We start from the raw sequence: 18,683 nt of genomic DNA on the forward strand, positions 1-18,683 counted from the left end.
ATAAAAGAACAGACATTTCCATCTTCCTGGGTGCTAGGAGAAAAGTATTAGCTTATAGGTGGTTGGTGGGAGAAAGAAATGATAGAATGCCTAGAGGGAGTAGCCGTATGATGATCTATTTTATCTTAATGCGGATGGTTGAAAGGGCAGGTTGTTACTGGATGTTAGAAAGTTGTGAAGGTTTGAAAAATCTACCAAGAAGAAGACATGGAAGAGGGTATGAGGGCTTACTGAGCAAGACTGTGCAGAGCTGGCATGGGGCACCATATGTCTGCAGTCGGTCCAGATGCTTTGGATCCACTCTGCACTCCAGCAGCATTCAGAGCCCAGGTGTAGGGAGTGGAGACATGACTTACCTACAGTTTGGTGGTTCTAGGTCTGGTAGATAGTCTGCATGGGCAAAATAGGGGTACACAATGAAGGAGTTGAAGATGGTGTGGGGAGAGCAGTTAGGGCTCTACAGTCACATAAAGAAGGAAGTGAGGCTGGAAGGGACTATAAAGAGCACAAAGAGTGAAAGAAAGCATGGGGATTGGTGGGTGTCAGTGAGTAGGAATAAAGGAGTGAGGGTTGAAAAGTTATAAAATTGTGGCTAAAAAGTGGGACACTGGGTTGAGATTTTAGAAGGAGAGCAATTACGCTTCAAGACAAGGTCCAAGGTGTAGCCATGGATTTGGTGAGCTAAAATAAGGGAAGATGAGGTCATGGAACCATATGCAGCTTAACGTTGTCCATATGGATGTGGGTGATGTGAGGATTTTTAAGTAAAGAGACAGAGAGTGCCCTAGAAATTCCTAATCCTGGATAAATGACAAAACAATTGGTAGCTAATAATGGTAAATGATGAGGGTGCTATAGCTCATTGACCTGGATATTTAGAAAATGTTTATGGAAGATAAAAATGATAATGAGTGTGATAGTGAATATTTTGGGACGTAAATGGCATCAAAATAGCCAATGTGAGCTTCTAGCATGCCAAGTCACCTTCTAGCTTGAGATGCAAGAGTTGGTTGTGGAGATGAATAGCCAGACAGTGTCTTTTTCACCCTGTAACACTGAATATTGGGGAAGAGGTGTCAGAGTGAATTTTCTTCTGATACGTTCCCAGGGTGACTGGGAATGGGGTAGGAACCATACATCCTCAGGTCTAAGCTGTTGTCTTGCAAGCGAATGCCAACTTACAGAGTTGAGGCCTCTAGTCATAAGCATTGTAGTTGGGGTGGAGGACTGCTGCCCAGGAGCTGCGATGTTTTGTTTTAGTTTCTGCATTTTGCTTTTTCTTACGTAAATTTTAAAAGTGATCTAACTGGGAAAGAAAAGCTCTGAAAGGATTGGTTTATCAGAGAGATTGTTTTAGAGAGTAAAGTAAAAGACACATAAAATATTGGGTTTTGCTTGCTCTGTCAAAACCCCTGGATGTAGATGAAAAAGTATGAGCTCAGAATCCAGGACTCTTGAGTTTGAGGTGGCAGGAACATTTTGGGGCCCACTTGTAAGATATAGCTACTGAATCCAGTACCTCCGAGAAGTCTAAATCTAAAACATTTTCCTCTTCAGATCCGAGTTCCCTTCCCTATTATGTTAAAACTGCCATTTTCCTCAGCTCCCTGCTGTTCTTCAAGAATTTTCTTTGATTTGTGAACTCGGGAACTAGATCTAAACTCCATCTATTCATAGTTCTTTGCAGGAATTTCAGAAGAAATAGGATGATAATGGAGTCAGTGGTGAGGTTAGGTATAAGAATGGCCTTATGAATGCTTTGAATTACAGAAGTAAACAAATTTAGACACAAAATACAGGATTAGGTAGATAGTGAACATCTGAGGGCCCCCCAGGAACTCCTTCAAAGGCTCTTGGCAGTAGAGAGAGATCTTTGGTAGGGACAGTTGCTTTCAGAAGAATAAGAGGTGGAAGCAGCCACTTTATTTAAGAAATGATTGAGGTTATAGAAATAATTTATAGATTCTAATCTTAACTGTGTGATATTAAGAACCCGGGGTGGGGGGGTAGGGACTGCTGGGTGGCTCAGTCGATTAGGTGTCTTCTTTTGGCTCAGGTCATGATCCCAGGGACCTAGGATGGAGTCCTGCATCAGGCTCCTTGCTCAGTGGGGAGCCTGCTTCTCCCTTTGCCTGGTGCTTCCCCTGCTTTTGCTCTCTCTCTCTCTCTGACAAATAAATAAATAAAATCTTAAAAAACCAAAACCCAGTACCATGTGGTACATGCAGTATATACCAAACACAGAGTGACTGACTAAATTCCTCTGATGAAGCACCTCAGTATAATTGTAGTTTAACGTCGTAGTCTAAAATTTTGAAGGCATTTTTTTCTCCTGAATCAGAATTCAGAGCTTGCTCCAGCTTTCTCTTCCTTCTCTTGTTCACTTTCTTTCCCATTCACTTCCTCATGATAATTTTACCTGCTTTAGTATTTAGTATGTACAGCACATGCTCCCCTTACTCCTGTATCTATTTAAGCTTGGTTCTTTGCCTCCCCCCCACCCCCCCAGCCCTGCCTGTTAGGTCCTTTAGCTTAATCATCCATGTCTGCTTGTACTAGATTGCTTCCCTAAGAACTCTGTAAGCCACAGAGTGAAACTGATTTGGATTTTACAGCCCTGGTGATTTTCCTTCTGGTGTACTTCCAAGAAAATGCTATATAACACAGGAGCTGATGAGTCATTTTGTAGGGCCTTTGCTTTCTATTTTATATTTGAAAAATTAGGTATGATCATGAACCTGGAAATGTCTCTTAAAACCATGAGGATAATACAACCGTAAGATAAAATCATCAGTGTTAGTTTTGGTCTCTGATTAACGTAATATATTGTGGTTTTGAGTAACTTGAGTTCCCCAATAAACATTTCGTTCATGTGAAATTTCATTTTTCTACATTTTCATTGCTGGTACTGGAAGCTGACTAGAATTACTTGGCACCCACTGCTCTGTGTCTGGCGTTCTGGGGACCTTACACCTGTCAGACCATTAAATCATCACAGCAGGCTTGTACTGTAGGTCTGGATTCTCCCATTTTACTGAAAAGAGATCGAAGCCGAGCGTGTTGAAGTTAACTTTTCATATGCCACTCAGCTAGTAAGCCTCAAAGCTGGAATTTGATCTCTGTGTGTGTGGCCCTGATTACAACAGGCTCCTCAATTGGAGATAGACATGGGAACGTATTAAGGCTTCCCTTTGGATTTGGACATTCATATGGATAAGAAATGAAGCCAACTGCTATTGGTTGAGATGGTAGGCTGTTGAGAATTAATTCAGCTTGGTATTGAGTGTAATCTCTGGCAAGATCCCAGGCTTCTGTCACATAGTTCTGCCAGTGAAGGGTTGCCTTGATCATCAATAATTTAATTTCTACATAGTATAGTTCCATTGTCTAAGGGGATGACTTGTGGGAAAATAAATTCATTGAGGTCATAGTGTGTATTTCCCCCAGCTTATTTGAAGCATCACTGGCATAGTTATTTTATCTCCTAATCCTTGGCATTTGATTCAGGGCCATGATTTCCAAAGCTGGTCTCTTGGCTGGGCTCCAACATCTGCCATTTGTTCCCTCCTTCTCCTCCCCATTACATACCTCCCCACTGATAGTAGCTTCTGAATCCAATCTCCCTCTTCTTCAGTCTATCCTAAATATTGCCAATCATAGTAATTTTTTCACAGTACTAACTTCGCTTCAGAATGCTATTGTGCTTCGTGTCATACTCTATGATTCCATTTATATAATGTTCTTGAAATGACGAAATTATAGAGACGGAGAATTGATTAGTGTCTGCCTGGGGTTAAGGATGTTGGGATGAAAGGAGACAGGTTTGACTCTAATGAGGGTGGAATGAAGGAAATCCTTGAATCATCAAATAGCTTCATATCTTGATGTACGATAGTGAGTACATGATGCAAACGTGATAAAATAACCTAAAACTATATGCAAACTTTATCTATGTCGATTTCCTGCTTTTGATATTATACTATCAGTATATAACATGTCATTAATGGGGGAACCTGGATAAAGGCTACATGAGACCTCTCTGCTATCGGTAAAACTTCATGTGAACCTGTAATTCTATAAAAATAAAAAGTAAAAAAAAATACTATTGTGCTTTAAAATGTTTAAGTTCCTATGTCTGTCATATTCATTGTGTTTTATATTCTTTGTTTCCTCCTAAATTAATCATACAAAGTCATCTCCTGATTTTTTTCTTCCTAAATCTTGGTTAACATTATTAACATAATGTTTGTCTTTTATCAGATTACCAAGAAATGCTTTTTGAATTAATTAAACAGTTAAATATACTTTATGAAAGAACAGTGTATCAGTACTTGGTCTCATTACTAACCATCTTGTTTTCCTACTCACTTCCTCATTCATTCTTGTCTTTGTGTAATCTCTTTCCATGGACTAAGCAGCATGCCAGGGGTTTGATTGGTAGAGTCTGGAAGACTTGGGCTTGTGTGAAGGGGTTGCATTGCCTGTGGCCACAGTCACATAGCCCAAAGTCCACTCAAATTCTAAAAGGCAGTGGCTCTTTGAGGACTTAAGACTTAGTGTTATAAGAGCCAGGAAACCAGGATATGAACTACGGTGAACCACAACCATCCAAGCATTCACATTTACTAAGACTAGTTTTATAGTGCAGTATATGATCTTTCTTGGTGAACATTCCATTTATGTGTACCTGAAAAGAAAAAGATAACTCTGCTGTTACTAGTTTTTTATGAAAATCTGTTTTAGATCTTCTATGTCTTTAATGATTTGGGGGGGGGGGTCTAGTTCTATTAATTACTCAAACTATGATTGTGGAGTTGTCCATTTCTCCCTTTATCTGTCAGGTTTTGCCTCATGTATTTTGAAGCTCTGTTATCAGGTGCATACAGATTTATGATTGTTGTGCCTTCGTTCTGATAAATTCACCCTTTTATCCTTATGAATGATCTCTTTCTATCTTTGTCTTGAAGTCTTTGTTATTAATTTAAACACTTGAGTCTTACGCTTACCATTTGCATGGAGGTATAACTTTTCCCTCCTTTACTTTCAGTTATATTTAATGTGAATCTCTTAAAGACAGTATAGAATTGGATCTTGCCTTTTTTTTTTTTTTTTAAATCCCTTCTGTGTAATTCAGCCATTAGCATTAAATGCAATCCTTGGTACAATTAGATTCAGGCACCATTTACTGTTTGTTTTTTATTTGTCCCTTCTGGGTGTTTTGTTCCTCTGTTCTTGCCTTCTTTTGGATTAAATGTTCCAAAATGATTTTAGAATTCCACTTCATCTCTCTGTTGTTTTTTAATGTTTTTTTGTGCTTGTCCTAGGGATTACAGTATATCCTTAATTTTTCTTAGAGTTATTGTTTAGGGTTAGTATTACAACATTTTATAGAAGATGTAAGAACCTTGAAACTGTATATGACCATTTAACCCCTCCCTGACATTATGCTGTAATTGTCATGTGTATTACATTTACATATTTTATAAATCCCATAGTGAAGTGTTAGAACTTTTACTTTAAACAGTCATGTATTTTTAAAACATTAAGAGAAAAATAGTCTTTCATATTTACAATTTCTGGTGCTCTTCATTGCTTCTGGATATTTGATTTTCTGATATCATTCACCTGGAGAACTTTGGGATTTTTTTCTACCTTGGGTTTGCTGGGACAAATAACCCCAGTTTTCTTTAATGTGTTAGTTTTTTAATTTATCTTCATTTTTAAAGGTCTATGGCCTGGATATAGAATCCTGGGTTCATAGTTGTCAGCTCTACCTTCCTTCCCCTAGATCTTCATCATTGTACTGTCCTCTGTCCTCCATGGCTTCTTATGAAAACATTGATTTTTACTGTTTTTCCTGTATTTAATGTGTCAAGTTTTTATCTTCTTTTAAAAATGTTTCTTTATATTTGGTTTTCAGCAGTTTGACTCTGTGTACCTGGATGGAGCTGTCTTTGCACTTACCCTGTTTGGGGTTTTCTGGGCTTCTTTAGTCTGTACATTGGTCTTTCACCCAAACTAGGAAATTTTCAGCTCTTTTTCCCCCCCCTGCATTTTTCTCTCTCTCTTCACCTCCTGAAACTTGAGTAATACAAAATGTTTGCTCTTTTGCTCATGTCGCGCAAGACGGTGATCATCTGTTTCTTCTTTGGATTGGATTTTCCTTTTTTGCTTCCTTAAGCATATTTATATGGACTGTTTTAACATCATTGTGGGCTAATCCAGCACTTGGGTAAATTTCCACTTGAATATAGGTTAGATTTTCCTGCTTGTTCATATGTCAAGTAATTTGGGTTGCATTGAATTTACTTTGTGAATGATAATTTGCATCAACTCTATTCTGTATGTTCCTTCAAAGAGAATTGATTTTTTTTTTTTTTTTTTTTTTTGGAGGGGGGTTCTTAACAGGCAGTTAATTTGGCTGAACTTAAACTAAATTTTGACTTTTCTCTGGCAGGTGGCAGTTCCCCTGATCCATTCAGAAAGCTAATATTGAACAAGTGCTGAGTGTCATGCACCATAATAGGTGACTGTGTTAGAAATAAAAATAGACATGGACCCTTACCTCAAGACACTTACAGTCTAGCTGATAGAGATAGGAAAGTGAACAAATAAGCATGATAACTTTCCATACGTCACTGAGATAATACCTGGAGGAAGCAGTAGGGTTACTGAGAAAGGAGTTGTGAAATTGTTAAAATGCAATTTAAAAATTATTTTTAAAGCAACCCAATACTTTTGAGAACAGGAGATAGTTTATTTGTTATATATCATGATGATGAGAGAGCGGCTGTTGAGTAATTGTTAGTTCCACTGTCTTCCTGTTCTTAATTCTTTGAAGAAAAGGACATGTTTCAAAAGCACAGCATATTGTGGGGAAGCAGTATTAAAAATAAATGTTTAATTTCTGAACTGCTGTACCAAATAGGAATATTTTATGTTTGGTTAAAAAAAAAAAGATTTCATAAAATCTAAGCAAACGACACAAATGATCATAGATTAGGGAATATTAGATATTGCTGAGAATAAAAAGACCTATCTATACTAAAGGTACCACTGTTGGGAGAAAGATATTTCAAAAACCATTTATACTCATGGAAAATATATCTTAAAAACCTGTTAAGTTTCCTATGTCAAAGACCAAGGAGGTTTTTTTTTGTTTATACTTATATCTGTAAAAATGAATGGGTAATGTGAGGTTGGTTTTTATTTTGTAAAAACACTTACCTTAGCAGTAATTTGAGCCTTTCTTTTCTCTTTTTTCCCTGTTTTAACAGTGTATCCTATTCAGTACATGTATCTGAAGATTACCCAGGTATGCTTTTCTTCTTTCTATTTTTTATTACAAATACTCATGTCATGATTTCTTTGAATATTTTTTCCTTCTGGAGATGGAAAATATATATAAATATATCTAGGAGTGAAATGTTGGCAGGAAAAGACTTGAAGATCTAGAAGAATTCTGCTGGTTGCCTGTGAGATTCATGTCTTACCCTGAGATGCAGTCCAGAAGCAAAATAGTTTCCTGATGAAAAGTCATTTACTTGAGCCCATGTGATAGCTTCAGCCTGTATATATTTATCTCATTGCAAGTAAAACAAAGATTCTCTGAACTGGTTTAGTTGTTGGATTTGGAACATCATTTGGCTTTTCATAACGTAAATATAATAGGTAAGAATAACAGCTAAACTAATAGCTAAAAATAGTAATAGCAAAGAATAGGCCTGTCTTCATTTTTCTAAGCATATGAATGATTAAATAATTCTCACAATAATCCTATGATATTGTTACCATAACATCACCATTTTCCTCCTGAATGATGACACACCTAGTAAGAGGAAGAGTTGGGACTTGAACCCAGTAGTCCAGAGCCTGTGGACTGTCCCACTGGACTAGACTAGGTATCTTCTATATGCATGGCTCTTCTCACTGTGTGTCTGTCTCCTGAAATAGATTAGTAGGCCCACAAACACTTGTCCCTAGAAGACAGAATGTAAGAACACTGCAGATCCATTTTTCTGTAAATCAAACAAGTGTTTTTCTTCTAGGCCATGGTCAGTCCTATTTTCGAGATGCATGCCATCTCACAGAGCCCAGGCTGTGGATGCCAACATTTCAGTCACGGCAATTTGAAGATACAAACAAGATGTTCCTCTTTAGTATTTTCTGCACAAGTGATATCTATAATTTTATCTTGAATAAGAGCATAAGGATTGCAGACTTAGTGCAGAATAAATACACCTTGATTAGTTTACCTCAGAGAAAAGAGTATAATCCAGGAATCTAGTGTTTATCATATTTTGTGACAAGAACAGCAAATTTTAACTGCCTATATTTCATATATATATGTATATTCCAACATCTGACTTAATAAAATCAGATGGTCACCAGATTATACTGTTGTGATCTGCCAGTGTCATAAATTGGAATCAATTCTTATTCAAATCTAGCCATTTTATTCACATACTGTGCATGATTTGGATCATATTTTTCTATGTAAAATTACTAGATTGTTATAAGTAACTTTGATTATATGTACTTTGAGTATTATTAAAAAATAATTAGTTCATAAGGTAGTATGAAGATGTAAAACTTACTTCTTTAGCATTTAGGCTAGTATTTTTTGTGGCCGTTTGCACCATGCACTTAATCTTTTTTTTTTTTTTTTTGTAATATCAAATGTTACATTTAAAAATAATTTTATAGGGGTGCCTGGGTCGCTCAGTTGGTTAAGTGTCTGCCTTTGGCTCAGGTCATGATCCTGGGGCCCCATGTAGGGCTCCCTGCTCAGGGGGGAGTCTGCTTCTCCTTCTCCCTCTGCCCCTCCTCCTGCTCATGCTCTCTCTCTCTCACTCTCTCTCTGTCTCTCAAATAAATAAATAAATAAATCTTAGGGCGCCTGGGTGGCTCAGTTGGTTAAGCGACTGCCTTCGGCTCAGGTCATGATCCTGGAGTCCTGGGATCTAGTCCCGCGTCGGGCTCCCTGCTCAGCAGGCAGTCTGCTTCTCCCTCTCCTGCTCCCCCCTCTTGTGCTCTCTCTCTCACTGTCTCTCTCAAATAAATAAATAAAATCTTTAAAAAAAAAATCATAAAGAAAAGTACCATGGTTAACATTAAAAACAAATAAAAATAAAAATAATTATGTAAATCATAAACTATCTTACAGTTATTTTGCTATGATCGCCACATGTGTTAAGCGTTAGTATTCTTTAAGACTATTGTATAGTTTTATATGGGGAGTTATTAATTATTAAAAATATGCTTATTTTTATATAAAAGTATATAAAGTGTTCTAGGCAGATTTCATGGAAATAGCAAGACAAAATATTTATGAAGAAAAATTTTTTGTAGATGATTTTGCAATCAACTTTCTCCCTTATGTTTTTGATGTTGAATGTTTGCTAAATATGTATGTTAGGAAAATTAAAGTTACCTCAGTGTTGTAAATATTATAATTATTGTGCTTCTCATCTGAGGCAGCTTCTAGAAATGTCAATCATGAGAGGACTTTAAGTTAGGGTGATAGAAATAATGCCACAAATCAAAACCCACCTTGAAGACTGTTAAGTGAATAATTCTGTAGCACAGGAAATAGGGCAGAAGATGCCTTTGGTAAACCAAGCGAACCAAATGTTTAGCTCCCTCTTGTGGCCAAGATGCATCACTGACTTTTTCTCACCTTGCGGGAGGGAGCCCCTCTTGGAAACGCAATATACAAAAATTGAAACTTAAAACTAAAACACTGGTTATCATTTGTGCTTTTTTAAAACAAATTCCCATCCTGGAGAGAGTCTGTAGTGAATTTACAATATAATTTCATTTCTAAAAATAAAAGAAGTGTAAATAAAACACCAAGTATGGGTGAGAGAAATTTTAGTGCATTTGGAGGTCGTATTTTGAATTGGTTGATGTAACCAGTACACTGTGTACCAAGTATTTTCATATACATAATTGAATTGACTCTAAATGCCAGTTTGTGTATAGGCAGAACAAAGGCTGTCGTCACATTTTATACTTGAAGAAATATGCCAAGAGAGGTTAAATAGTATTTCCCAAGGACATGTAGTTTGGTGGTAAAATCAAACCTATAATTCAGTTCTAATTCCTAACTATCACTTATTGGGGAGAAGTAGTGGTAGTATTTTTTATGGAGCTTTCTTCAAAGTGAATATTACCATGATAATATTTCCCCATTGTTAAATTTTAATCTACATTTATTTGTACTAACAGTTCAGTTAATACACTTGATTTCTCATGTAGATAATGTTGTATAAAAATTATATGTTTGCTTTCCCTTTCCAATATTCATCCTTGTGTTTTTTTCTCCCATAACGCTACTAGAACTTCCAGATTAATTTTTAATAATCTATATGAAAGTTGGCAGCTTTGTCCTTTTTTTCCAAAATTAGTGACCATACTTTCATCTGCTTTCAGAAAACTACTTTTCTCATTTACCAAGCTTTTTTTTTTTTTTTTTTAAAGAATGAGTATTAAGTCTTTAGCAAATTCTTGTTTAACTTCTGTTGAGGTATCACATATGTTTTCTCCTTTGAACAACAAGGTGACAAGTTATATTATTAGTAGATATCTTAATGTTGATCTTTAAGAATTAGATGCATTTTGGGGGTGCCTGGGTGGCTCAGTCGGTTAAGCGTCTGCCTTCAGCTCAGGTCATGATCTCAGGTTCCTGGGATCGAGTCCCGCATCGGGCTCCCTGCTCTGCAGGAAGCCTGCTTCTCCCTCTGCCGCTCACCCTGCTTGTGTTCCCTCTCTCACTGTCTCTCTCTCTCTGTCAATTAAATAAATGAATAAAATCTTTTAAAAAAAGAAGAATTAGATGCATTTTGTCATATACTTTGCCACCAAAGGCTTGACATTGTACCTATTCTTTGGCATTCAACAGAGCATGCAAGCAAATCTCTCTGAGCCTGGTATCTTTTTAGGGATGGTTCTGGGATTAATAATCGTTATTTTTCTGCCACGATTATTATCTGTTCTGATTTTCTATTTCTTAGTCATTTTTAAACATGTGTTCTTCTTGAAAGCTCACTATGTTGGTGAAATGTGCAACCTTTTCAACAAAAAGTTGTTCATAGTATTCAGTATGTACATCTGAAAATCTTCCGCATCTCTGTGGCTGTTTCTCATTTCTGTTGTTTTACATTTGTTCTTGCCTTTTTCTCCCTTTGATTTTTCTTCCCCAGAGTTTTACCTACTGTAAAAATCCTTTCAAACAAATAGCTTTTTACTTCATTTTTAATTTCTAAATGCAGTAATCTTGATAGTACTTTTGTTAATTCCTTCTGCTAATGTTCCTCAGTCTTTTTTCCCCCCCATCCTAGTTTCCTGGATTATATGGTTGAGTGATTATTTCATCATCCAAGTTTGAAAATTTGGAACTTTCTTTGTCCTGTGGAAATGTATGAGCATAATCCTTCAAATTCAGGATTATGTCACCCTGTTTATCTCCTTAGGAACGAATTTATCATTTTATAATTCCAATCTATTAAGTAACCATGTCATCTATTGAAATTAGTCAACAGTTTTGCTTTTGTGAACAAAGACGGTCTTTAGTGAGCATTAGTTTTACCTTAAATAACATGTATATAAATGCAATGCTAAATGATAGGTTGGTTCTTTAAAATAAAGTGAAGAAATAGAGCAACCTTCTGGTTTACTTGTACTTCCTTATGTCATATACACTGTAGACAGATTTTGCTTTTTGAAGGTAAGTATATTACAAGTCACAGATAATTGGCTCTGCTGTAATAGAACAGCAGAGTTTTTTCTCATCAATTCCCACCTTTAATTAGGAGGCTCACCTATTGGTGGGTGTAAATTCTCTCATCCCTTTTATATGCTTTACAACATACTGCAATTGTTGAGTGACAATTTTTTGATATTAAAAAAGCATAACAAAGCATTGATGTTTGGATTCAGACAGTTTCACCACTTACTAGTCATGTGTAATTTTAATTACTGAAATAATTTGGGCAAATTGCTTAATTTCTCTGAGCCGTGGTTTCCTCATCTTTAAAATAGAGATAATAAATGACTGGCTTGAAAGTTGACATGAAGTACATGAATATTATATATAACATTCAGGGGAGACATCCAGATTATATTATAAAACCAATAAAATTATAATCCCTTTAGTTACATAGTAATGAATAATGGAATGACTTGGCTTAAATCATGTTGCATCTGAAATGGAATGAAAACAGTAGTTCAGGAGATGCTTTTTCATGGCTTTCTACCCATCTCTCCCCAACTGTCCACGAGAGTTCCAGTAATGCTTGCATAGTCTGGTAGGGCGGGGAAGAGGAAATATTCATACTGTTTTTTGTTTTTTTTTTAAAAGATTTTATTTATTTATTTGACAGAGAGAGTTAGTAAGAGCAGGAACACAAGCGGGGGAGTGGGAGAGGGAGAAGCAGGCTTCCCGCCGAGCAGGGAGCCCGATGCAGGGCCCGATGCAGGGCCCGATCCCAGGACCCTGGGATCATGACCTGAGCCGAAGGCAGACGCTTAACGACTGAGCCACCCAGGCGCCCTGAAAATATTCATACTGTTAACAGCCTTTAATAAAGATCTTGAGGTCCTCTACAAAACTTACACATTAAAGAACCTAACTGTCTCCAGAAGTTTCAAAAAAAAAAAAAAATTTGGCAGCTCTGGAGTCAAGTGGGAGAATTCCAGAGAAGGAATTTGAGTTTGAAAACATTTTATTCTGTCACTGACTCATTCTGTTACCTTAAATGCATTCCTTATTCTTTTTATGTCCTACTTTCTCATGTCTAAACAAAGATGATGTTATTATTACAGATGTCAAAATACTTTGAGGAAGGTTTAGAAATGATTATTTAAACAACAACAACAAAAAGAAAACAGAATTCATTCATACAGCTGGACCGATTCTCAAAGTGCATCAGCAAACCTTCATTTTTAGAACTAAGCTGACTGTGGCTTAGTTAAAAGGGATCAATAACTAGTTGGTAGCTGGGTCTAGATTTTATGTGCTTTGTCTACTTTCCTGTATTTCTGTTCTTCACTTGGGTATATACCCCGTTGACCTGGCCTATTAATGTTGTAATGATGATTTAATAGATATTGTCTTGAAACCTGAAAACATTTTGGCTTGGATAAATTAAGCCAGAAACAGAAATTGAAAGTGTTCTAATGCCCAAATACTGATGAAAATACAAACTGGTAGAAAATCTCTTAGAAAATGATATGGTTGACTGTGTAGTCCTGTCTTTCAGCATTATGCAACATGTCTTCACCAAATTATATTCTCTTGAATCAAAGTTGACTGCCTTCCAGTATCAACACTACGTAAACCATTTGAACCTTTAAATTGAGTTATTCACTTCCCCATTTTCATAAACAGAAAATCCTAACTTACTTGCCTCTTGAAGCTGTAGTAAAATCCTCCTTGTTCCATGACACTGAGATACTGCGTGATACTGTGTCCATTTTACGGATTTTTCTGGATCTCCCCTTCTAGTTGGTGGTCAGCTATTACTTCGTTACTGTAAGCCACACCTTTTTTTTTTTTTAGATTTTATTTATTTACTTGACAGAGAGAGACACAGCGAGAGAGGGAACACAAGCAGGGGGAGTGGGAGAGGGAGAAGCAGGCTTCCCGCTGAGCAGGGAGCCTGATGCGGGGCTTGATTCCAGGACCCTGGGATCATGACCTGAGCCTAGGGCAGACGCTTAGCGACTGAGCCACCCACGTGCCCCTAATCCACACTTCTAATACTCATTTTCTCCATAAGTTTACTTCAAGGAATCCATTGTGCACAGGAAAAGTCTAATTCAGTTGATTCCATAGCAAATAACTTGGATCAGTAAGACTCTGAATGAGGGTTTAAGAAATTTAAATAATGGCTTTGATAGAGGGGTTTTGATTCCTACCTCAGCGTATGAGGTTACTGACAGAAGAGACTCCAGATGAAACGTCAAAGTCTCAATCAATATGATGAGACAGTAATTAAAGTAAATTTATATTAAATCCATTTCTTAATTTGTGGTCCCACTTGATAAACACAAAAATCTCACACCTTCCTTGATGCTATTTGAAAACAAAACAAGGCAAAATTTGCAATTAAAATAAAGTAATGGGGCAAACCTGTTTTGTTTCAAATCCAATCTATACTCATGTCCTCTTACCTTCCAGAATAACTGTGAAAGCCTTGTGTCTCTGTTGAGCATCTTTATAGCTACGCTGTGACTACATATCGCTCTCACTGACTCACTACTCTAGGTCTTAAAAACAGTGCAGATGTTTCTTTGGAAATAAAGTAATGACTTTGATATCTATCAGTTAAAGATCATGTTCTCACTGTACTGACACAATATTATGAAAACTTGGCTCAAGATCTTTTATCTTGTACTCAGACAGTTGTCAGAATACTCATTTCCTTTTGCAGAAACTGATACAGGTTTCTATTATTTGTTGGGAATATTTTACACTTTTTATTTTTATATTTTATATATTTTATACAACACGGAGAGTATTATAGGACCACTGCTGATGAACTGATGAAGTGTTTGTTAAACAGCTCTCTCACAGATGCTCTGTACTCCTCAATGAACCAACTAGGATAAATGGCTGTGCGTTATATTATATTACCATAGAAGCGGAGGTCTGTATTTATTAGGGAAAAATCCTAGATTTATAAAATATATTTTCCAGAGAAAATAAATGATGAGTAAAATAATTAAGTAAGCTGTGGAACAATTTAATGTTCTATGAATTCAACTTGTATAGTATTTAATGAAAATTCATGGAGGAAGAGTTGTGAGACTTCATATCAATTTAAAATGTGTATTAGAGTAATACGGCGGTATGATTTTCAATGAAAGCTTTAGTTCAGATTTTTTAGAGACTTGATATTGAATTTGTTGCACCAAATGTTCTTGTTTAGCTTTCTCCTTCCAACCACTAACCTGCTTAGGAAGGTTAGCAGGTACTGATACTGGGAAGGACCCTGTTCATTGAGTTAGGGCAAGCAATTGCATCCAAATGATCTGTTGCCCCACGGAATATGAGAGATATATTTGGGCTATAATCTCTATAATTTCTACCCAAAGTCTCTATTTCTCTAGGAGATGCAAACATCTTTAAAGAGGCCATTTAAAATTAAATCACACATAAATCTGAAATACACGTAATTTTTTCTAAGATTAATCAGAGCAGTAGTATGTGCTTCATGAGTGATAGAAGTGATGTGGATGTAACCTCATTTTTTTAAATAAAGGGTGTCTTTTTTCAAATTACTATGACTTTAATTGTCCATATTTCTTTGCAGATAATACATACGTGTCAAGTTCAGAAAATGATGAAGATGTATTAGTTACTACAGAGCCAATTCCAGTAATTTTTCATCGAATAGCAACAGGTAATAGGAATACACTATTTTTTAAAATTCTAGGTTAATATTTTCTTGCCTGTAGGTAGCTTTATTTTTTTTGTTTCTTTTAGCCCATGTAACAGATATTTATCTTTAGGATCTATAAATCCCCATATAAATTTTCTATTTAACTTGTGTTTGTTTTTTAACAGTTTTTTAAACACATAAATTTACATTCTTTGAAAAAGTCCTGTTTAAATGCATTATGTTAATATTTGCTCTAAAATATTCCATACATAATGATACTGCTAGGGAAACTGAATATTTAAAAAGCTGACTCAGGGCAATGTAGATCCCATGAAATATATAATGAGATCTGAAGCAGTCTATATAGTGGCACTTTGGTTTGACCATATTTTTATGGGCAATGGAAAATCAGAAGAGCTTATATATCACATAACTTCCCAACATAATATAATTTCAAAATATTCCTTAATTTTCTTGCAAAGAAAGAGTCACCTGAGGGGTGTTTTTACATTGAAGCTTATAAATGTTTGGTAAATAGTATACTAAAAACTGAAATGATGTTTTATAACTTTCAGAATTAAGGAAGACAAATGACACTAACTGTTGCTTATCCATAAAATCCAAATTACAGAAGGAAAATGGAGAGGTATGGAAATTGCATTTCATGTTTTATATTTATTGAAAACATAAAGGCATATTTTAAATTTACCTTGTATTTCTAGTTAATATTATCACTGTTATTGGGGTTAAGATCGCATCTAGTGTATGGAACACAAGCTTGTAGCTGAGAGACTTAATGTGTGGGGAGGGTAGTGACCTGGAGTTAACTCTGAGAAGGAAGCTCCCTTTCAAATAATAGAAAGAATGTCAGTTTTAAATCTAAATCAGATACATACGAAGCTTTCTTTACTTATTCTCCGTACGTTCGTCAAATAACGTAGTTGACTAAGGAGCACTTACATAACTTACAGTTCTAACAACTATATGTGGCTATCCATTGTTTCAATGGGACCCTCACAGGTTCATTTGTAAAAGGTGGTCTCTTTAGCTAAGGTAGCAAAGATTATAGGTATGTAGAGTCATTATTATTGACCAATGTTAAAACAACAACAACAAATTCATACGCCCTTCCTCACCTTTAAAAAGTTTGCTTGAATCAGTCAATAAATACTAGACATTAAACAAACAAAATGAGTGCAACAGGACCAACAATTCTTTGCTCTTAACACTATGTACCCAATACGACCTTCCCTTTCTCTTAGTGTTGTATCATTCCCTCTACTCTTCTTTTTCCACAACGAGAACCACAGATTTAGCAGTACTGCCGCTAAAACCGAAAACTGTTCGCATTTTATCAAACCCAAATTCCCTTTTATAGGTTTTTCTTTTTCCTTAAGAATTCGAAATTTGTTCTGGAAATTTTAGGGATGATTCCAACACGTTGGATTAATAGATTCCTGTGTCTAATGGAATTTGCCTTTCTTCTAATTATTTTAACAGAGCCAGGGATAGGAATATCATCATTAGTTACTTTAGATGAGTTTTCATTGTTTGCACTTTAGACACATAACAGATGTGGTTCAGTTAATTAGAAATTCAAACTTCAAGTTCAAGCATATTTAATTAAATATCCTTTTGAAATCTGAAGTCTAAAGCAAATAACTTCTATATGCAGAACGCTCTCTTTGTAATTAATTCATATTTATTTTCATAATTATTATTGGAGTTAAGAGTGCCTTTTGTTTCATACCATTGTGTAGAGTTGGCAGTGGAAGTGAGGACAGTCAGGGATAAATAATGCCGAGGAACTTTTTAATAAAAAATCGAATCAGTATGAACTTCTCAGAAGTTCATATATATATATATATAATGGTAAATTGTACAACACAAAATCGATGAAATAGAACTTTTAAAAAAGATATACATAGAGCTTAATACACTGACAAAATGTCTCCTACTATCTTTTGTTTTTGGTTTGTACTGCACCAACAATGTCTTTTATATAAAATCCAGGTGATAAGCACAAGACTTAATCCATTATGGCCATTATCTACTTTTTTTGAAAGAAGGCAAGCTAGTTTGACCATTAAAACTTTCTTCTGATTCTATTATTTTAAGGAGTCAAGACAAAATAGTACAGTGGAAGAAGATTCTGAAGGTGATAATGATTCTGAAGAATTTTATTATGGAGGACAGGTGAGTGCATCAGACCTCCCAATTATCCGCTCTCAGAGTCCACGGTAGGCATCCATGTCCTAGTGGATTCCTGTGCTTGTGGTCCGAGAGCCCTGCACGTTAGTTCTGTAACTGGCTTGCAGATCTGTATAATTTCTCTGTTTCTTATTTGTACATATATTCAGAAATTAAGGTTACTTTGGCAATTCTTTGACTGTAATCACTCACTTGCATTGAAGTTATCTTAATTCATTACAGAGATTTTGCAGATGGCATTTTATTCTATTTCTGACTTTTACATTTCTTAAGCATGTTGGGCTCAGTCAGTGTTTTGAAATGATGACGCTTCTAACAAAAGCATGGATGGTTAGTTTTAAGTAGAACATGATTAACCTTTATAAAAATTGATGGTCCCGAGTTACTGAGCATCCTCAATATTTGTATTCATTGTCTTTTCCTCTTACACTGACGTAAAGTGTTTGTTGGAAAATTGTGATGAAGAAATATCATAATTTATATATATGAAAATGGTGTAGCCACATATGCATATATATAAAAGAATTCACTATTTTTCCAGGGTAGTGTTAAAGTTTTAACCTGTGCAGTTGATTTTAGGATATGGCTGTATATGGTGTCTTGTTCTGGTTCTGTAAACCTCTTGAACAAATATGTTTTGTAACTTGTGTAATGTAATGGGAAGGTAGTAGATTAAAGTGGTGCTTTTTTTGGTTGCTGTTGTTAGAGAACGTGCGTGCAAGCAGTGGGGTGGGGGGTGAGAGAGAGAGAGAGAGAATCTTAAGGAGGCTCCACGCCCAGCATGGAACCCAACATGGAGCTCAGTCTCACGACCCTGAGATCACGACCTGAGCCGAAATCAAGTCGGGTCCTTAACCGACTGAGCCACCCAGGCACCCCTCTAATTTTACTTTTCGAGCATAATACGTTATATGAGACTTATGACCTAAGCGAACCTGTGAGCTTTAGTGAATATACTGCAGTATTCTATTTTTCAATGAAGATGACAGAGAAGATATCCCTGGCAGAACCTATAGGGGGACCTGCTCAAGAGATGGTCTGTATTTGATTCTTCTGATTCTCTTCACCCCGAGTCATTCCTGAACC

At 36.0% G+C, this 18,683-nt stretch overlaps 1 protein-coding gene across 2 annotated transcripts in view; it reads left to right on the plus strand.

The window, feature by feature from the left end:
* LOC118006806 (protein mono-ADP-ribosyltransferase PARP8) overlaps positions 1-18,683 on the plus strand; it is a 172,617-nt gene that overhangs the window by 83,810 nt on the left and 70,124 nt on the right. For both annotated transcript variants that reach the window (XM_034999591.1, XM_034999592.1), the window contains exons 4-7: positions 7,278-7,315; positions 15,318-15,407; positions 15,962-16,032; positions 17,505-17,582. In XM_034999591.1, coding sequence (XP_034855482.1) covers positions 7,278-7,315; positions 15,318-15,407; positions 15,962-16,032; positions 17,505-17,582 — 277 coding nt within the window. The remainder of the gene's footprint in view (positions 1-7,277; positions 7,316-15,317; positions 15,408-15,961; positions 16,033-17,504; positions 17,583-18,683) is intronic.

This window comes from Mirounga leonina, unplaced genomic scaffold (assembly GCF_011800145.1).
Source record: "Mirounga leonina isolate KUSES-001 unplaced genomic scaffold, KU_Mleo_1.0 Mir_99, whole genome shotgun sequence".
Lineage (NCBI taxonomy): Eukaryota > Metazoa > Chordata > Mammalia > Carnivora > Phocidae > Mirounga > Mirounga leonina.